Genomic DNA, 19,440 nt, shown 5'->3' with positions numbered 1-19,440 from the left:
TATTCCATCACACTCCTGACTTGTGCCTTGAAGATGATGGATAGGCTTTGGGGAGTCAGGAGGTGAGGTACTCACCACTGGATTCCTAGCCTCTGACCTGCTCTTCTAGCCATTGTATTTATATGGCCAATCCAGTTCAGTTTCTGGTCAATAGTAACCCCCAGGATGTTAATAGTGGGAGATTCAGCGATGGTAATGCCATTGAGTGTCAAAGGGTGGTGGTTATATTCTCTCTTGTTGGAGATGGTAATTGCTTGGCACTTGTGTGGTGTGAATGTTACTTGCCACTTGTCAGCCCAAGCCTGGATATTGTCCAGGTCTTTCTGCATTTGGACATGGACTGTTTCAGTATCTGAGTTGTTGTAAATGGCGCTGAACATTGCCAATCAGCGAACATCCCCACTTCCAACCTTATGATGGAAGGAAGGTCATTGATGGAGCAGCTGAAGATGGTTGGGCCGAGGACACTACCCTAAGGAACACCTGCAGTGATGTCCTGGAACTGAAATGATTGACCTCTAACAACCACAACCATCTTCCTTTGTGCTAGGTATGACTCCAACCAGCGAAGCATTTTCCCCCTGATTACCATTAACTCCAGATTCACTAAGGCTCCTTGATGCCACACTTGGTCAAATGCTGCCTTGATGTCAAGGGCAGTGATTTGCGCCTCAATGTTGGAGCTTAGATCTTTTGTCCATGTTTGAACCAAGGCTGTAATGAGGCCAGGAGTTGAGTGACCACGATGGAACCCAAACTGAGAGCCAGCGAGTAGATTAAGCAAGTTCCTCTTGAAAGAACTGTTGATGACTCCTTCCTTCATTTTACTGATGATTGAGGGGAGACTGGTGGGGTACTAATTGGCCGGGTTGGGTTTGTCCTGTTTTTTGTGTACAGGACATACCTGGGCAATTTTCCACATAGCTGGGTAGATGCCAGTGCTGGAACTGTACTGGAACAGCTTGGCGATGAGCGCGGTATGTTCTGCAGCACAAGTATTCAGTACTATTGCTGGAATATTGTCAGGGCCCATAGCCTTTGCAATATCCAGGGGCATCAGCCATTCCTTGATATCACGTGGGGTGAATCGAATTGGCTGGAGACTGGCATCTGTGATGCTGGGGATCTCCAGAGGAGGCCGAGATGGATTATCCACTTGGCACTTCTGGCTGAAGACTGTTGCAAATGTTTCAGCATTATCTTTTGCACTGATGTACTAGGCTTGAGGATGGGGATATTTATGGAAATTCCTTCTCCAGTGAGTTGTTTAATTGTCCATTACCATTCACGACTGGATGTGGCAGGACTGCAGAGCTTAGCTCTGATCCGTTGGTTGTGGAATCACTTAGCTCTGTCTATCACTTGCTGCTTATGCTGTTTGGCACACAAGCAGTCCTGTGTTGTAGCTTTACCAGGTTGACACCTCATTTTTAGGTATGCCTAGTGCTGCTTCTGGCATGCCCTCCTGCACTCTTCATTGAACCAGGGTTGATCCCCTGGTTTGGTGGTAATGGTAGAGTGGGGGATATGCTGGGCCATGATGTTACAAATTGTGGTTGATTATAATTCTGCTGCTGCTGATGGCCCACAACGCCTCAGGTTACCCAGTCTTGAGCTGCTAGATCTATTCAAAATCCATCCCATTTAGCACAATGGTAGTGCCACACAATACAGTGGATTCCTCAATGTGAAGACGGGACTTTGTGCCAACAAGGACTGTGCAGTGGTCACTCCTACCGATACTAGTCATGCACAGATGCATCTGCAGCAGGCAGGTGCATGGGGATGAGGTCAAGTATGTTTTTCCCTCTTGTTGGTTCCCTCACCACCTGCCGCAGACCCAGTCTAGCAGCTATGTCCTTTTGGACTCGGCCAGCTTGGTCGGTGGTGGTGCTACCAAGCCACTATTAGTGATGGACATTTAAGTCCCTCACTCAGAGTACACTCTGTGCCCTTGCCACACACTGTGCTTCCTCCAGGTGGTGTTCAACATGGAGGAGTACTGACTCATCAGCTGACTGGTGGGGGTGGTGGTGCAGTGGATGGTGGTACGTAGTAATCAGCAGGAGGTAACCTTGACCATGTTTGACCTGCTGCCATGAAACTTCATGAGGTTTAGAGTCGAAGTTGAGGACTCTCAGGGCAACTCCTCCCAACTGCATACCACAGTGCTGCGACCTCTGCTGGGTCTGGTCTGCTGGTGGGACAGAACATATGCAGGCTTGGTGATGGTGGTGTCCAGGACATTATGTGTAAGGTATGATTCTGTTCGTATGACTCTCTCAGGCTGTTGCTTGACTAGTCTGTGAGACAGCTCTCCCAATTTTGGCACTAGCCCACAGATGTTTGTAAGGAGGACTTTGCAAGGTCAGTAGGGCTGAGTGGCTTGCTAGGCCATTTCAGAGGTCATTTATGAGTCGACTACATTGCTGTGGGTCTGCAGTCACAGTCCAGACCAGGTAAGGAAGGCAGATTTCCTTCCCTGAGGACAATAGTGAACCAGAAGGGCTTTTATGACAATTTTATGACAATGGTTTCATGGTTATCATTAGACTTTTAATTCCAGATTTTTATTGAATTCAAATTTCACCATCTGCCGTGGTCAGGTTCGAATCTGGGTCCCCAGAACATTACACTGGGTCTCTAGATTACTTGTCCATTGAAAATACCTCTACACCACCATCTCACCCCTGTTTGGAATTTTGGAGGGTGCTGTCAAATGAGCCTTGGCAAGTACACCTTGTTGATGTTCACACTGGTGCCACTTTGTGCTGGTGATGGAGGAAGTGCATGTGGTACCAATCAAGCAGTCTGCTTTTTCCTTGATGGTGTCGAGGTTCTCCAGTGTTGTTGGAGCTGCACTCATCCAAGCAAGTGGAGAGTATTCCATCACACACTGGCTTGTGCCTTATAAATGGTGGGAATTCACAAGGTGAGTTACTCACCACAAAATTTCCAGCCTCTGACCTGCTTTTGTAGCCACAGTGTTTAAATTGCTGGTCCTGTTAAGTTTCTGGTCAATGGTACCTGAAATCATAATTTTAGCAAACCACATACATTGCAAAGTTACAAATACATTTCATCCATTCCTGGCACCTCCTGCTTTTTGGCCACCATTCTGAAAGTCCCAATTGTGGTAAATGAAACCTGACATTCAACAGTCAGCACGATCCAACTTATAACACTGATCCTAAACCTAAAACGAGATTTCAACAGGATAAAAAAAAATTCCTTCTAATTTTGGACAATGTTCAGCATGCATTTCCAGCTTCTGTAAATTGATTTCAATTATTTACATATAGCCATCAACCTCCAAACATTGAACTATGTGATCACAAAATAAGTGGAAAACACAACACAATGCAGCCCTGTAATTCCATTCTGTAATGTATTCTTTAAAATAGGTGATTTGTGAAAAATTAAGTTGGTGCCTACACTTGAAGAGCTTTTCAATACTACTAGTATGTTACAATTATCTTCGATACCTAAAAAGATCTTGTAAACGCTGAACTAGTCCTAATCCTGTAAAAGGCTTTCAGAATTCAGTTGACTTTGTTGATATGCTATTCCCTAGTAAAGTGCAGTGAAATAAAACTAATCGTCAGTGCTCAGGCTACGTGCTGCTATACTGCATCTTCATTCAAAAACTTGAACTTACTGCTGAATCGTGTCATTATCTCCCAGCACGAGGAATGAATCAATAGAACCCCATGAATTCAAGGGCTGCAGGTGTGTAATGTGCATCAACAAAAATCTAGATTGAATTATCATTTAAGGAATAATACGGCTCACAACTGAGATAATCTGATAAACAGCTTCACTTTTACCAACTCAACCCCTCGTTGAGTCAGCGGTGAGAATGCATAGCTTCTGCCCTATGCATTCACTTAGTAGTGCAGCAAAACTGAATGTGATAAACGTGAGCCTGGGAGGTGGCCAGGGATTTGGGGTGAGTGAGGAGCGGTGTACAGCAGAAACTATTTCAGTATGTTTTGGTCAACAAGCACAAGCCTTCTCTAGTGTAGTGAGATACAAATGCCAAGCCGACTTATGTACTTAATTACATTCCTAAGGGTTTTTAGTTAATTTCATGATGGGGGTGAATATATGAACTGTTTACAGGTGCAGATTTAAATAGTAGTGGATGTCTTCATACACTGGTTCAAATTTCTTTTATAGGTGCTAAACACAGATAATTTCATTGTGTACTCAGTATCATTTTCAAAACATTTTTTCTTACCATCATAAAAGTCTGATTACAATACTCTGAATGGTTTCAGCCTTCATCAACAATTGAAAAATTCAACGGCCATGTTGAATAGCAATCACTACTTATAATGATTTATATTTGCCTGTCTTACGTTTCACCCCATATCGATAATATCGAGATGTTTGATCTCTCTTTCCTAGTATTTTACTGATCTTTTTGGGGAAGTGTAGGATTTAATTTTTTTGTACTGTTGGTCTAACTCCTAGACCATGATGTTGCAGATCTCATCACTCCATAAATGTTCTGGCTGCATTCAGATAACACAGCAAACACATCAAATATGAGAAAGAGTTCTGAAATAATATTCAGCAAGCAAAATAAGCTACAATATTACATTCAATGTAATGCAGGGAATAATAGATGACAGAGAGTTGATTGACATTAGTTGCAACTTCATTTTTCAACAAACGCATTCCCTGTCGAAAAAGTTCAAATAGAAAAGCATAAAAATTTGATCTAATGAATTTATTTAGAAAAATAAAAGTTGATATGGAAACAAAAGCAAATAAATCTGAAAATGTTCAGTGAATCCCCCCATCAATTCTCACTTTCTTGCAGAAACAATTTAATTTTACACATTCTCGCTGCCCTGTTACAGTGCTCCTCATACACAGAAATACCAATTTAAACTTATGTATTTAAACATATTTTTCTCATTGCAACAACACATTGTAAGGCTCTGCTCACCCTGCCAATACAGTGCTATTTAATCTAGAATTAAAACTTTTTCTTCTCTTCTCCTGAGACTGATCACTTGGTACATTTCCACAAGCACCAGCAGCTCTCCAGCACCTTGCCCAAGTTTCCACTTTTCATATGTGAACCTGAGCTCTAAGCATCAGCAGTCTATTTGACTGCAGGGATATTGCAGCTGAACTTGATACTGTCCTCACCTGATGCCCTCACATGCACATTTTCCAGTAAGGCTGATTAGCAAACAGGAAAAGGAATTCTGTTTGAATTTTCTGACCTACTCCAGAGACACCAAGTTCAATTACAGCATTGTTCTACTGCCCTGACTGAGATCAACTAACTTAACAGAGACCACAGACTAAAGCTAGAACCTCCCTGGAATGTGCACAGCATTATACTATGTTGCGCGTTTATCTACTGGACAGCCTGTACAATTAACACGGTTTTTATTTTAAACATTACATGCATTAAAAGCAACTGAGCTCATTAAAATAAATTTACTTGTTTTCCTTTACCTTTACTGGAGTTAAATAATCAAACTTTTAAAAAATGTAATTAGCACTGTACTAAATATAGTCATGCTCACTAGATTAACTACCAAGAGGTAGCTCCATTTAAGAGAAAATGTTCACACCATAAATGCAATTCATTTAATAAAAATTACAGAACAGTTTGGTTCCTGTTTTATAAGATTTATGCTCCACTTCAACTAAATGCAGCTACTTTTTCTTTATAGAGTTCAGATTTAACAGCATACCTGCAGTCTTCAAATTAACACTGATGTCTTACATTACTGAATAATTACAAATGATTCATAGTGAAAAACATTGTACAGTACCTCGATAAACAAAGGAAGTGCACAACTACTTTTGTCCATGTCTGCACATTACATGCAGTGCATGGAAACTACTTTTCATTACACAATATACTTTTGTTTAACAGCCACGTTTCAGCTTTAAACCTGTGGATAATGAACTTGTAGGTATTATTTCAAAGCAACCAGTTTAAAAAAAAGCCAAAAGAATGAAAGGAGCAAAGCTAATTATCAGCATTCCTTCATGTATTAGTGTGTGTTGTGCACTAAATCTCTGGGAGGCTTTGTCTTTATCCCTAAAATTATCCCGTACTTATTTCTGAGAGGCTAGAGGTCATTTAGCTAATTAAAGCACCAATCACATTAAAAACAGAATCACCCAAGATAAATGTTTTCACTTTTAGGGTTTAAAAGCTCAGCCTAGTACCCTTAATCTAATTTTGATTCTTCTATAACACTGCTAGCCATCTGCTAATCTTGCCACAGGCATACCATGTCATTCAGAGCAAGCATGGTCAGTTTTTGTTTCTGTTTTATGGCCAATAAGAAATTTCAATCAAGAATTACCAAATCTTAGAATGAATGACAAAAATTTCCATGATCTGTCACCACCAACATGGTCATTTTAAGAATTCTACCCTACATGGTATAAATCATACAGAATTATTGAAAAAGACCAACGAAATGCATTAAGTCTTTTCAAATATATTATGTATCGAAAAAGCAGAAAATGCTGGAAATGCACAGTAAGCCAGGGAGCATCTGCAGAGTAAGGAAGTAGGGTTAATATTTCAGGTCTGTGACCCTTTATCAGAGCTGCTAATTAAACTGTTGCTTCATAGAATGCTGTTCAACTGGAATTGGAACAAAACAGTAACTGTTCCATATATCTACTGACATATGATGCAATCTGAGAAGTGGACATCCATTCATCAGCTCCTCAGAAATATATTTGTGCACATCCTCCCCCTATCTCTCTCACACAAAAACAACACTCCATCACAAAATTTCTGTCCTAAAGTAATAGTATGTAGAGGTGAGAAAAACCATCAATGAAGATCTGTTGATCCTTTCTCCACTGACTATTTTGAAAATTATGTGAATACCAGAGACAGATCATATCCTGCCTTTCACTTCATACTTCAAAGCACAGAATGGCTACAGTACAGGAGACCATTGGGCTCATCATGTCTGTACTGGCTCTCTGAATGAGCAATTCACTTACTGCCATTCCCCTGCCTTCTCCCCATAAACCTGCATATTCTTCCTCTTCAGAAAATGGTTTAATTCCCCTTTGATGCTTCAGTTGAACCTGCCTCCACCACACTCTCCTGTCGCTTTTGCATCTTTTAGCAAATACTTTAAATCCGTGCCCTTCATTCTCGATCCTTTCCCTGTCTCCTCATATGGACCCCTCATGATTTTGAATACCACTATCGAATTGCCTTGAAGTCATCTTTTCTCCAAGAAAAACAGTCTGAACTTCACAGAATATCAGTGCAGAAGAGGCCCTTCAGCCCATTGAGTCTGCACTGACACGTGAGAAACACCTGACCTACCTACCTAACCCCATTTACCAGCACTTGGCCCATAGCCTTGAATGTTATGACGTGCCAAGTGCTCAACCAGGTGCTTTTTAAAGGATGTGAGGAAACCCGCCTCCACCACCCTGCCAGGCAGTGCATTCCAGACCGTCACCACCCTCTGGATAAAAAAGTTTTTCCTCACATCCTCCCTAAACCTCCTGCCCCTTACCTTGAACTTATGTCCCCTCGTGACTGACCCTTCAACTAAGGGGAACAGCTGTTCCCTATCCACCCTGTCCATGCCACTCAATCTTGTACACCTCGATCAGGTCGCCCCTCAGTCTTCTCTGCTCCAACGAAAACAACCCAAGGCTATCCAACCTCTCTTCATAACTTAAATGTTTCATCCCAGGCAACATCCTGGTGAATCTCCTCTGCACCCCCTCCAGTGCAATCACATCCTTCCTATAATGTAGCGACCAGAACTGCACACAGTACTCCAGCTGTGGCCTCACTAAGGTTCTATACAACTCCAACATGACCTCCCTACTTTTGTAATCTATGCCTCAATTGATAAAGGCAAGTGTCCCATATGCCTTTTTCACCACCCCACTAACATGCCCCTCTGCCTTCAGAGATCTATGGACACACACGCCAAGGTCCCATTGTTCCTCAGAACTTCCTAGTGTCATACCATTCATTGAATACTTCCTTGTCAAATTACTCCTTCCAAGGTGTATCACCTCACACTTTTCAGGGTTAAATTCCATCTGCCACTTATCTGCCCATTTGACCATCCCGTCTATATCTTCCTGTAGCCCGAGACACTCAACCTCACTGTTAACCACCTGGCCAATCTATGTGCATAACTGAAGTTCCTCATTCCTGCAGCCATCCTTGTGAATCATGTATGCACTCTCTCCAACAACTTCACATCCTTCCTAAAGTGCGGCACCCAAGACTGGACACAATACTCCAGCTGAGTGTCTTATACAAGTTCAACATTACCTCCATACTCTTGTAGCCTATGTCCCTGTTAATAAAGCCCAGGATACTGTATGCTTTATTAACCGCTCTCTCAACCTGTCCTGCCACCTTCAATGACTTATGCACATATACACCCAGGTCTCACTGCTCCATTGGAATTGTGCCCTTTATTTTATATTGTCTCTCCATGTTCTTCCGACCAAAATTAAATCACTTCACGTTGCTCCACATTGAACTTCATCTGCCACCTGTCCACCCACTCCATCAACTTGTCTATGTCCTTTAGAAATTCTACACCTGCCTCCTCACAGTTCACAATACTTCCAAGTTTATTTGTCCACAAACCTCAAAATTATGCCCTGTACACCAAGGTCTAGGTCATTAATATATGATCAGGGAAAGCAAGGGTCCTAGCACTGGCCCCTGGGAACTCCACTAAAAACCATCCTCCAACCTGAAAAACATCCATTAACCAACGACTACTCTGTTTCCTGTCACTCAGCCAATTTCGTAACCATGTTGCTACTGCTCCTTTTATTCCATGAGCTATAACTTTTCTCACAAAGTCTGTTGTGTGGCATTTTATCAAACATCTTCTAGAAGTACATGTACACCACGTCAACTGCATTGCCCTCATCAACCTTCTCTGTTCTCTCTTTAAAAAAATCCAGAAAATTAGTTAAATGCAATTTTCCCTTAAGAAATCCATTCTGGCTTTCATTAGTTAACCTACATTTGTCCATGTGACTATTAATTTTGTCCTGAATTTTCCCCACCACCATAAACTGACTGACCTGCTGGGCTTACCTTTATACCTTTTTTTCCAACAAGGGTGTAACATTTGCAAATCCCCAGTCTATTGGCACTACTCCCAAGTCTAAGAAAGACTTAAAAATTATGGCCAGTGCATCCGCAATTTCCACTCTCACTTCCCTCAGTATCCTTGGACGCTTCTCATCCGATCCTGGTGCCTTACCCATTTTAAATACAGACAGCCTATCCAATACCACCTCTTTATCACTTTTAAACCCTTCTAGTGTTTGAATTACCGCCACTTTCACCATGGCCTGGGAAGCACCTTCTTCCTTGGTAAGGTCAGATGAAAAGTATTCATTTATTACCTCAGCTATGCTCTCTGCCTCCAAGTGTAAATACCTTTTTTGGTCCCTAATCAGTCCTACTCCTCTTTTCACCACACTTTTACTATTTATATGCCTATAGAAGACTTTAGGATTCCCTTTTATTTTGGCTGCCAGTCTCTTTTCATACTCCCTCTTTGCTTCTCTTATTTGCTTCTTCACTTCCCCTCTGAACCTTCTACATTGAGCCTGGTTCTCAATTGTATTTTCTACCTGACATCTGTCATAAGGATGTTTGCTTTATCTTTATCTTAATTTCTATCTCTTTTGGCATCCAGGGAGCTCTGGCTTTGTTTACTCTACCTTTCCCTTTTAAGGGAATATACCTTGAATGTTCATAAAATACCACTTCTTTGTAGGTAGCCCATTGTTCAGGGACCGTTTCTCCTGCCAACCTTTGACTCCAATTTATTCAGCCCAGATCCATTCTTACCCTTTTGAAGTTGGCTTTCCCCGAGTAAATTATTCTCTCTCTGGATTGTCCTTTGTCCTTTTCCATAATCAGCCTAAACCTTATGATATAATGGTCACTGTCCCCTAAATGTTCTCCCACTGACATTTGATCCACTTGGCCCACCCCATTCCCAAGAACCAGGTCTAGCAATGCCTCCTTTATCGCTGGACCTGAGACACACTACTGAAGAAACTTTTCCTGAACACATTCTAAGAACTCTTGCCCCTCATTGCCCTTTACACTAATACTATCCCAGTCTATATTTGGATAATTTAACTCCCCCCACTATAACTACCCTATAATTTTTTATCTCTGTAATTATCTCTGTAATTATCTCTGTAATTTCCTTGCAAATTTGTTCCTCTACATCCTTCCCACCAGTTGGTGGCTGTAAACAACACCGAACAATGTAATTGCACCTTTTTTGTTCCTTAGCTGTAGCCAGATAGATTCTGTCCTTAACCCCTCTGGTATATCCTCTTTCTCCAGCACTGCAATGCTCTTATTCAATACCACCAACCCTCCTCTTTTCCTCCCTTTCCTTTCTTTCCTGAACACCTTGTATCTAGGAATGTTTAACACCCAGTCCTGCCCTTCTTTGAGCCAGGTCTCTGTTATAGCCACTACATTGTAATTCCACATGGCAATCTGTGCCTGTGACTCACCTGTCTTTGCCACACTCCATGAAGTCACATACATGCACAGTAACCCTGATTTAGACTTTATTTCTTTCTTTCTTACTCAGACCCCACTTATTAATTAACTATTCCTTATTCTAAGGCTTGCTATCTCTCCCAGCTTCTTGCATGTTGGTATTCCTCTCTGATATTATCTCTTAGTTCCCACACCTCGCCAAGTTAGTGTAAACACTCACCAATAGCACAAGCAAAGTGCCCTGCAAGAAGCTCAGTCCCGGCTCTATTTAGGTGCAACCCATCGGGCCTGTACAGGTTCCATCACCCTAAGAGCCACTCCCAATGTCCCAAGAGTCTAAAGCCCTCCCTCCTGCACCATCTTTCTAGCCACAAATTCACTTGTTCCATCCTTTTATTTCTATACTCACATGCACATAGTACTGGGAGTAATCTGAGATTACTGCTTTTGAGGTCCTGCTTGCTAATTTCCTACCTTGCTCTATAAATTCTGACTGCAGGGTCACAGCACTCTTTCCACACAGCATTGTGGCTGATTCTTAACTGCCCTCTGCAATGGTTTCAAGGGCAATTGGGGATGGGCAACAAATGCTGGCCTAGCCAGTGATACCCACATCCCACGAAAGAATAAAGAAAAATAATCAGAAAAAGTTATGAAGTTAGAAAGAAAGAGAGGTTTTAGTTGACCATATTTAGGGACTACAAGTAAACTGGATATAAATTGAATTAAGGCCATTAAAAGGAGTAGGATGGCATAATTTGTTATTTTTCGTGTTGCAAGGAGAGATATAAAATAGACTGAACTTCACTGAAAACTGTATTCTCTTCAGTCTTGTCCGTAGAATGTACTAGTTTACAAATGACCATATTTGTCTAGGGTGTTTATCAGATGCTTCTTAGAAGTTAAGAGGTTTGCATGCAAGTTTACAGCATTCAATGCACATAATAAGGGATTGTGTTACGATCCCCAGATCATGCCATCGTATATCTAGATATTGAGCATTAAATGGTAAGCTCCTAACAGTACGAGATTTTCTTTTTATTCATTCACGGGATGTGGGCTTTGCTGGCTGGGCCAGCATTTATCGCCCATCCCTAATTGTCCTTGAGAAGGTGGTGGTGAACTGCCTTCTTGAATCACTGTGGCGTCCATTTTGGAAGAGGCCGGAGATGCTGAGTTTGACAGAATGCCTACCGCAGACTGAACATTTTTTAAACTGTAGGGTTTAGAAATTCTGACACTGAAAACTGACTGCTTTCTGCAGAAAAACAGACGCTATGTTTAAAAGAAAAAAAAGAGGAAAAATTGAAGTTTATAGTGTATTACGTTAGATACTCTGTCATTTCTGTGGTGATTCTTTGTACTTGGAGTCAATTACTTACTGCCACAGACTACTGAGATATTATTTGTTTACAAATATCCTGTTTTCTGTAGTAATGATCACAATACTTTTTTTTTACAGAAGTGTGAAAGGCAAAGAAAAAAAAAGATGCAAAAACAATCAGAGAAAAGGCAATCAATCAAATGGGAAATCAAAAATACAGGAGTAATTAAAGAATATGTATATTTTAGTTGTGAGCAATGCCCTCTGATACTATTATTTATATTGGCAGGTTTCCTTTGTTCCAACCTTGTGTTTTATTCAATCTGAAGTTCAACGCTGATGGATTAGTGAAGTCAATGTAGATTAGCTTCATGCACAACAGTAAACGCTGAAGTTGGATCCACAGCTCCAGGTACAATGAGACTTTAAAAAAGCATTATTTGTTTTGCTCCTTAAACCCCCTCCTCTTCAGTCTTCAACCCCACTTGTGAGGGAAGAACCTTGCCAGGATACTTAACGTCTGATAGGAAAATCCTTTCAACTGTCGTGGCTTTACCTTTAGAGGTCTCTCATGATTGCTCCTGGACATAATGGTGTAGATATGGGATTTCCCAGATTCATGAAATAGGCCAACTAGGGACAATTTTATGAACACTAACAAATTATTTATTCATAAGGTTTACCCCTTATATTTCCAGATATACAGCTCCAGCAGCCAAGGCTTCCCAATGATTGCATGCATTTGTAGAATTGGTTCACCTATCTACAACAATTGGAAAACATGCTTGGCGGGGTCTAGATCTGGAAATGATAGACACTGTGACAGGCAATGAATTGGTCATACCATCATGAGCAATCTCTAAGCAAGGGGACAGTGATAGAGATTTCAGATTCAGGGAAGAGGTAACTGACACATCAGAAGAGCAGGTGCAAGGATCCAACGATTGAGACTACGCAGAAAAGTGAAACCTGACCAACAAAACACCAAGGGCAGGATTTTTCGCCGGCGGGATTTTACGATCCCACCAAAGTCAATGGGCTTTTGAACGGCTTGCTGCATTTTATGGCCCCACCCCTGCCTCGGAGAGGCCATAAAGCTCCCCCACAAAAATTACCAGCTATATTTAACAATTGTAACACCACTAAAATTCAAAATAAAGAGGGTGAAATTGGTCAATGCCAGCAGTGCAAAATGAGCTTGTAGCGAATCGGCAGATGGTGTTTCACTATTGACCTGGAAAATATTGCTAAGATTTTTAATTTCAAACCAAGTAAAAGTGACAGTGCGGATAGGAAGCAAGTTGCCAAAGAGACTGAACTATTGTTCTGTGGACTTCTGTGGAAAGAAGATTGAGAAGGATAAAGAAAAAAAATCAGCTGCCGAGTCTTTACCAGCCCAATTTCACTCCTAAAAAATTTCGAAAGCTGTAACTGCTACCACTCTTTTTTTTTTAAATGTTGACCTTGTTGTATTTCTATGTTTGCTTAATACAACCTTACCAATCTCACACAGGACAAATGGTTTGTAATGATTTGTGGTCAGTTTCCACAATGAATCATTTACCAAATAGGTACATATGGAATCTTGTGATGCAGAATACCAGAGTGAGTATCTCACATTCTATGTTCGAATAATTGGACTACGCTTGTGATAAACGTATGGAACCAAATTCAATTGGTTTGCCATCTTGTATAATGCACACTCCTAATCCTTTGCAACACATCAACCTCTAAGATAATCTCTTTGCTTGGGTCATAGCATTGTAGAACACATGTCTCTTCTGACAGTGCCTGTTTAAGTGCCTCAAACACATGTTGATGGTCCTTCTGTCATACATATGGAACATCCTTCCTTAGCAGCTCTCTAAGTGATGATGCTCTAGTGGTGAAGTTGGGTATGTATGGTGCTAAGAAGTTGAAAAATCCAAGGGATCTCTGCAAGTCCTCTTTGTCCTAGGGAGTAGACACATCTCATACATCTTCAAGCTTATCTGGGTCAGGTTGGATCCCAGAAGTTGAATAGATAAAATCAAAAAAGTTAATCTGACCCACATTCATCTGGCATTTTTTGCTGTTGAAGGCGAGCTGCTAGCATCAGTGAGCGTACATTTTCGGTCATGCTCTTCTTTGCCGATTGATATTGTGATCGTGAGCAAAGCCAATGTATATGTATCCAGGAATATTTTCTGTAATTCTGTCCATATGCTACTGGAACAGATTCTGTTTGATAAACCAAAGGGTAATCTCTTGAAGCGGTATCTTCCGAATGGTGTCGAGAATAGTTAACCAACTAATATCAGTGGTTGCCATCCAACTTGAAGAAAAACCTTGCTCCTGTGAATTTAGAAGAATGAAATCTCAATGTTGGAATTTTGTGTGGGCACCTCTTTAGAACGAGATTTAGATGCCTTGGGTCTGAGCATACCCGGACTGTGCTATCTTTTCTCAGTACGCATGTGATGGAACTGCACCAGTCAGTGTGCTGATGCACACAACAGATAATGCCGTTACGCTATAAGTCATCCAACTCACTTTTTAGTTTCACCCGTATGTGCACATTGCACTTTCTAGGAGGGCCGATGGATGGAATTGCATCTTCTCTAAGGTGTAGCATAGCATCACTTCTCAAGTTCCCTATGGCATTGAAACTGTCTGGGTGCATCTGTGGTAGGTCATGGACTGACTCAGTGTGATTATTCTTGGCCTCTTCTGTTGTGATTGGTAACTTGGTGATCTCGTGGATGGTCATGGTGTTGTGCTCCATACACACTGGTAACCCAGCTACTGCAGGTATGCTCATGTCCACCAGGTAGAATACTTGTGGTTTCCATGCAGAATTGCTGTAGCTGCATTTCAATGTCAATGTATCTATACAGTGAATGGGTGACCCATCGTACACAATTAGTTTGTCGTAGGTTGTACCATTGACTTCCAATGATCCAAGTACATATCCTTCATGATTCTGACTGGTAAGAAATTCATACTCGCTCCCTTGACGACTTTTGCCTTAAGCGTGTGTTTGCCACTTTTCTTTGGGCATATGATGTTGATAGTAGCAAAAGCTTCAACTGTTTAACTTTATTCACACATTGTGTGACATTCACAATGTGGAAAAGCCTATTCGTTTGCCAGTTGAAGATCTTTCCACTCTACATCTTCACCCTGGTCTGTCTTGCCGCTAATCTCATGCATGTGCTAGTGCTTAAGTGGGTCTCTGGCACACTCCGTTGTTGCAGCCAGTATGCTGCATATACCTTTTGTTTGGTTGCATCTTACCTCTGGCTGCACCTCTGGAACCAGGCTTCCTGCATAGGTGAACCCAATGTCCTTTTACACCGCATAACTTACAAAGATCTTGGAATGCAAGGCAGCATCAGGGTGGATGCAGCAGACTGCACTTTCCACACAGCTTGCATGCTTTCTGCACCATGCTACTTTGCCAATGCTGGTAGCTGCACTTACTGCTTGCAGGCATTGTTAGCCAGCTACGATGGCTTCAAGTTTTCTGCCATCTTTTAGCTGTATGTCAATATTGTGACCTTTCTTTTTCTCCAAAAGATTTTTTGAAAAGCTTCAATTGGCATTGAAGCTATAACCAGCTCCATTATTCATTCAGATAGCTCGGCTTCCAAGAAATCACAGTCTTTGCCCTTATCACAGCACCTGCTGATGAACAAATCGATTGATTCTTGTGGCTGTTGTCTGTAAGCATCATCTCTAAAAGGTGCATTCTAAAGTTTACCTTTACACAAAGCTGATTCTCCAGCATGTTCCACAGACACTGATCCTTGCCAGACAGGTGCAAAGCGTTGACTCTGCACACCCCTCATTTCCAATGGCTATCTTTATTTTCACCACTCGTTTATCCATTCTGTTTCAGATAAATCTAAGAATAGCTCCATCCTTTGTTTAAAGAGCCTGAATTTGGACGGGCCTTCCAATTTACGCTGGGGAATTTTATGTCTTTTACAAATGCTTTCGATGTATAGGGGATTCGCAGCTGCTCTACTCTGTGGGGAGATTCAGCAATGCAGCTACTGTGCATTTTTTCTTTCTTGGCTGGAGCTCGGGTTTTTCTGTTTCACGCGCTGTCTTTTGCGCAGGAATGCACCGGAGGCTCTACAGCTTGTACTGTCTGACTCAAAATCAATTGCCCAATTCACCACTGATTGAGCTACCCCACAAAATCAGGTACTCACTGCTCTGTGAATCACTGTCTGTAGAGGGACTCTGCCTCCCGGTGTCTTCAGTGCATATACATCCTTTGTACAGCACAAAATCTAGCCTGTGGCTTTTCCTGTGATCTTCAAAATTCCATCAATCTGTTTAGGAGGAACCACTGCTACTCACCATGTTGTATTTCTATTTTTGCTTAATACAAACTTACCAATCTCTCTCAGGGCTACTAATCGAAACATAGCTTAGGTTCATCTGAAGATGTAGTACAGGATTGTTCATTAGACAGATTTAATATAAAAATTCAACAGCTATTGCTAACAGGAAAGTACAGTTGACATTCCTTCACACAACATGCTACGAACTAAACTGAAAACTCCTCTGAACAATGTCTGCTGGTCACAGAGTTTACATCCTGGCTGCTTACTCATTAGCATATTCTCTCAAAGCGATATCACAACAATCCTTGGGGTGTAGGCAACACTAGCAAGACAGCATTCATTGCAAATCTTTGAAGTATTAAAAGTCAACCACATAGCAGAATCACATTTGGGCCAGATGAGGCATGGCAGCAGGTTTCCTTTCCTGAAGACCAAACCAGTTGGAATGTTACAGCTTTCATGATTGGCTTCTGGTGCTATCCCACAAATTACCAGATTTATTTTATTCAATTTGAACACAAGACATCAAGCTTTTAGTCCAGTATCATAACAACTGGGATATCATGCCTGACACTCATGATTACTCCTATAACATGCAATGTCGGTATGAGAATTTCCAATCAGAGTGGGAGAGAAAAACTAGAAGGAAGAGAGTTAGGAAGAAAATAATTAGTCTTTTGAAAATGTGCAGTCCTGTTGCGAACTTATGAAAATATATTTGCCTCAATTCTAAGATTTTTAGCTTGTACATCAAAGTTTATCTAACAATAAAAACTAAAACCATTGAAAGAAAATCACAATGTTTATGTGAACTTTCCTTTCTGATGCAGTACAGCAGAGTCTTTGTTATATTGTTATGATCCCTGTATAGACCAATAGATTTAAAAACAGGAATTTGAACTTCCAATTGATAGTTATTAGGATGACATGACAAGATTTCATGTTTCAAGACTTTTACTGAAACAGACTAAAAGCACTATTGATTAAACACTATTTTTTGCTGGCAAGTTATATTTTAAACTTCAGAACAAAACATTCCCCTTTTATTTTTAACACAGCTGAAAAATAGATATCCTTCACGGGTATACTTTACATTGCTCCTTAAGCAGACATTTGATTTACCCTGGACCCAGTCTGAAGTGATTCTCAGCTCATGAGAGTTTACTTCTGTTCTTTCCTTTCCCAGCCTGCTAACTTTTAACCTCTGACCTTTCACAGTGAGGGTTTTTCCTGATGATTCTTTCTCTCGTGGAAGCCAGGCAAATTTTACAGGCATGCTTCCAATCCTTTCTGAACTTGATCTTTTCAATCCAAGCGCCACATGTCTGTGTGGTGAGCCACAGAGACTTTTGGCATTTAGCAGCTCCCTCTCTCCTGGATCCTGGTAGGCTGTGTCTGAGAGCATCAGTGATATCCTAGAAACCCTTCCCCTCTCAAAGGTCAGTTCCATGGCAACGTGAATCACATGAGCCTTACATCCAGGTAGAAATGCTGATTAGCTATTCTTCAGACCCCAATTCTACTTTATTTTGGAATTAAGCGGGCAGTTTAAAGCATAACTGTTTACAGACTGACATTCTCAACACCTTCCTGTGATTTTGGAGACTCCCAGTCTAACTCTTGTAAACACAGGTGCTGCTGCCATTGTCTCCAAGTGTGAACACTTTATGCCTTCTTCCCATCAAAAAATTCTTAAATCTTTAACAACCTTCTCACTTAGGCCTGTTGTCAGGCAGGCTTCAGAACAGGTCACATGGCTGCCTTCATTTTATCCTAAATTAAAGACAGATTCCCAAAACATAACAATCTTATAAATCTCATAATTGTGGGAAGATGCAGAGTCCCTGAAGTGTTGCATTAGTTCCAACATTCTGATATGCAGAAATAATAATAATAATCTTTCATAAAAGCAGGACAATCTAAGTACCCTGTGTCATTTTTTTTCTCTATGAGTTTGAGGGATATGGATAAAGCCTTATTTATTGCCCATCTCTAGTTGCCCGAAGAAGGTGGTTGAGGCTTTTCTCCTTGAGCCACTGGTGCTACAGTGCTGTTCGGTCAGGAGTTCCAGGGTGCTGGCCCAGCTGTAATAAAGGAATTGCAGTGATAAGGTTGGTGTATGACTTGGAGCTGACTGCATTTCCAAAATATTGCTGCTCTTGTTCTTGTTGATGGTCATATGGAAAAGAGATACTGTCAAGTAACCTTGATGAGTTGCTGAATTCTGTAAATCATAAATACTGCAGCCACAGTGTGCTGGTAGTGGAGAAGGTAGATACAGATTCCAATAACAGGGCCATTAATCCAGCTAACTGCTCTGGATGGTGTCAAGGTTCTTGAATTTACTTGTGGCTGCACCCATTCAGGCATGTGGTGAGCATTCCATCACACACCTGATTTGAGCCTTGCAGATGGTGAAGACACTTTCAGCGCTCAGGAAGTGAACCACATGCTTCAGACTACACAGCCTTTCTCCATTTTGCACCACAATGTTGAGATGTTGGTCCAAATCTAGTCAAAGGTGACCTACAGGACGTTGATGATGGTTGAACTCAGTGATGGTATTGTTATTGAAGGTCATGGGGAGATGACTAGGCTTTCTCTTGTTTGAGATGGCTATTACTTAGCACTTAAGTGGCACAATTGTCAACTGCCATTTATCAGCCTAAGTCTACATGTTTTCCAGGTCCTGTTGTAGATAGGCAGGGGCTACTTCAAAAACAGTGTATTCTGATGTTGACATAAGTAAAAGTATGAAGATATCATTGATGGCCTGCACTTTTAATATGTGACATCAATACTGACGTTTGTAAAATAAGGCTTTGATTCTCCCAGAGAAAAACAATGGTTAACAGCTGGCTAATGATTGGCTAACAGTTTGTTGGAAATCAGTTTTTTTTTCCCTCAGCTGTAGCATTGAGAACATAGGTTGAATACATTATGTAAGAATCTGAGTACTTGAGGCAACTTTGAGGGTCCATAGCTGTTCCAAATTGTAAATTGACTTCAAAGTTCACTTGATAACTTTGAACTGTCTCAAGGCAAAAAAAAATTCCACAGGGAAATTACTCAAACCTGCAGAGAACAACAAACTTCACTTAGGCATGGTACTTTTCCACTGATTGGCAAAAAGCCAGAGACTCCAGCTGACAGTATGGTAAGAAGTTCTGAAGTGTAGTTCAAGGAGAGGGTTCTATACAACACAGGGAAGGGCAGGGTCACATTTAACACTGTCAAATAAG

At 41.2% G+C, this 19,440-nt stretch overlaps 1 protein-coding gene across 7 annotated transcripts in view; it reads right to left on the bottom strand.

Annotated features, from left to right (window-relative positions):
* The window catches only part of mitfa (melanocyte inducing transcription factor a), a 315,941-nt gene that overhangs the window by 102,078 nt on the left and 194,423 nt on the right, over nucleotides 1-19,440 (bottom strand). The window contains exon 1 of one of the 7 annotated variants that reach the window (XM_078543698.1): nucleotides 5,802-5,908. The exons of the other annotated variants lie outside the window; for them this stretch is intronic. Coding sequence (XP_078399824.1) covers nucleotides 5,802-5,840 — 39 coding nt within the window. The 5' untranslated portion in view covers nucleotides 5,841-5,908. Of the gene's footprint in view, nucleotides 1-5,801; nucleotides 5,909-19,440 lie in introns of those variants that run through there. 7 annotated transcript variants of the gene reach the window in all.

Source organism: Cetorhinus maximus, chromosome 6 (genome assembly GCF_964194155.1).
Source record: "Cetorhinus maximus chromosome 6, sCetMax3.hap1.1, whole genome shotgun sequence".
Taxonomy (NCBI): Eukaryota; Metazoa; Chordata; class Chondrichthyes; order Lamniformes; family Cetorhinidae; genus Cetorhinus; species Cetorhinus maximus.
The sequence above is the reverse complement of the archived record's forward strand: the minus strand, read 5'-3'. Positions and strand labels throughout refer to the sequence as shown.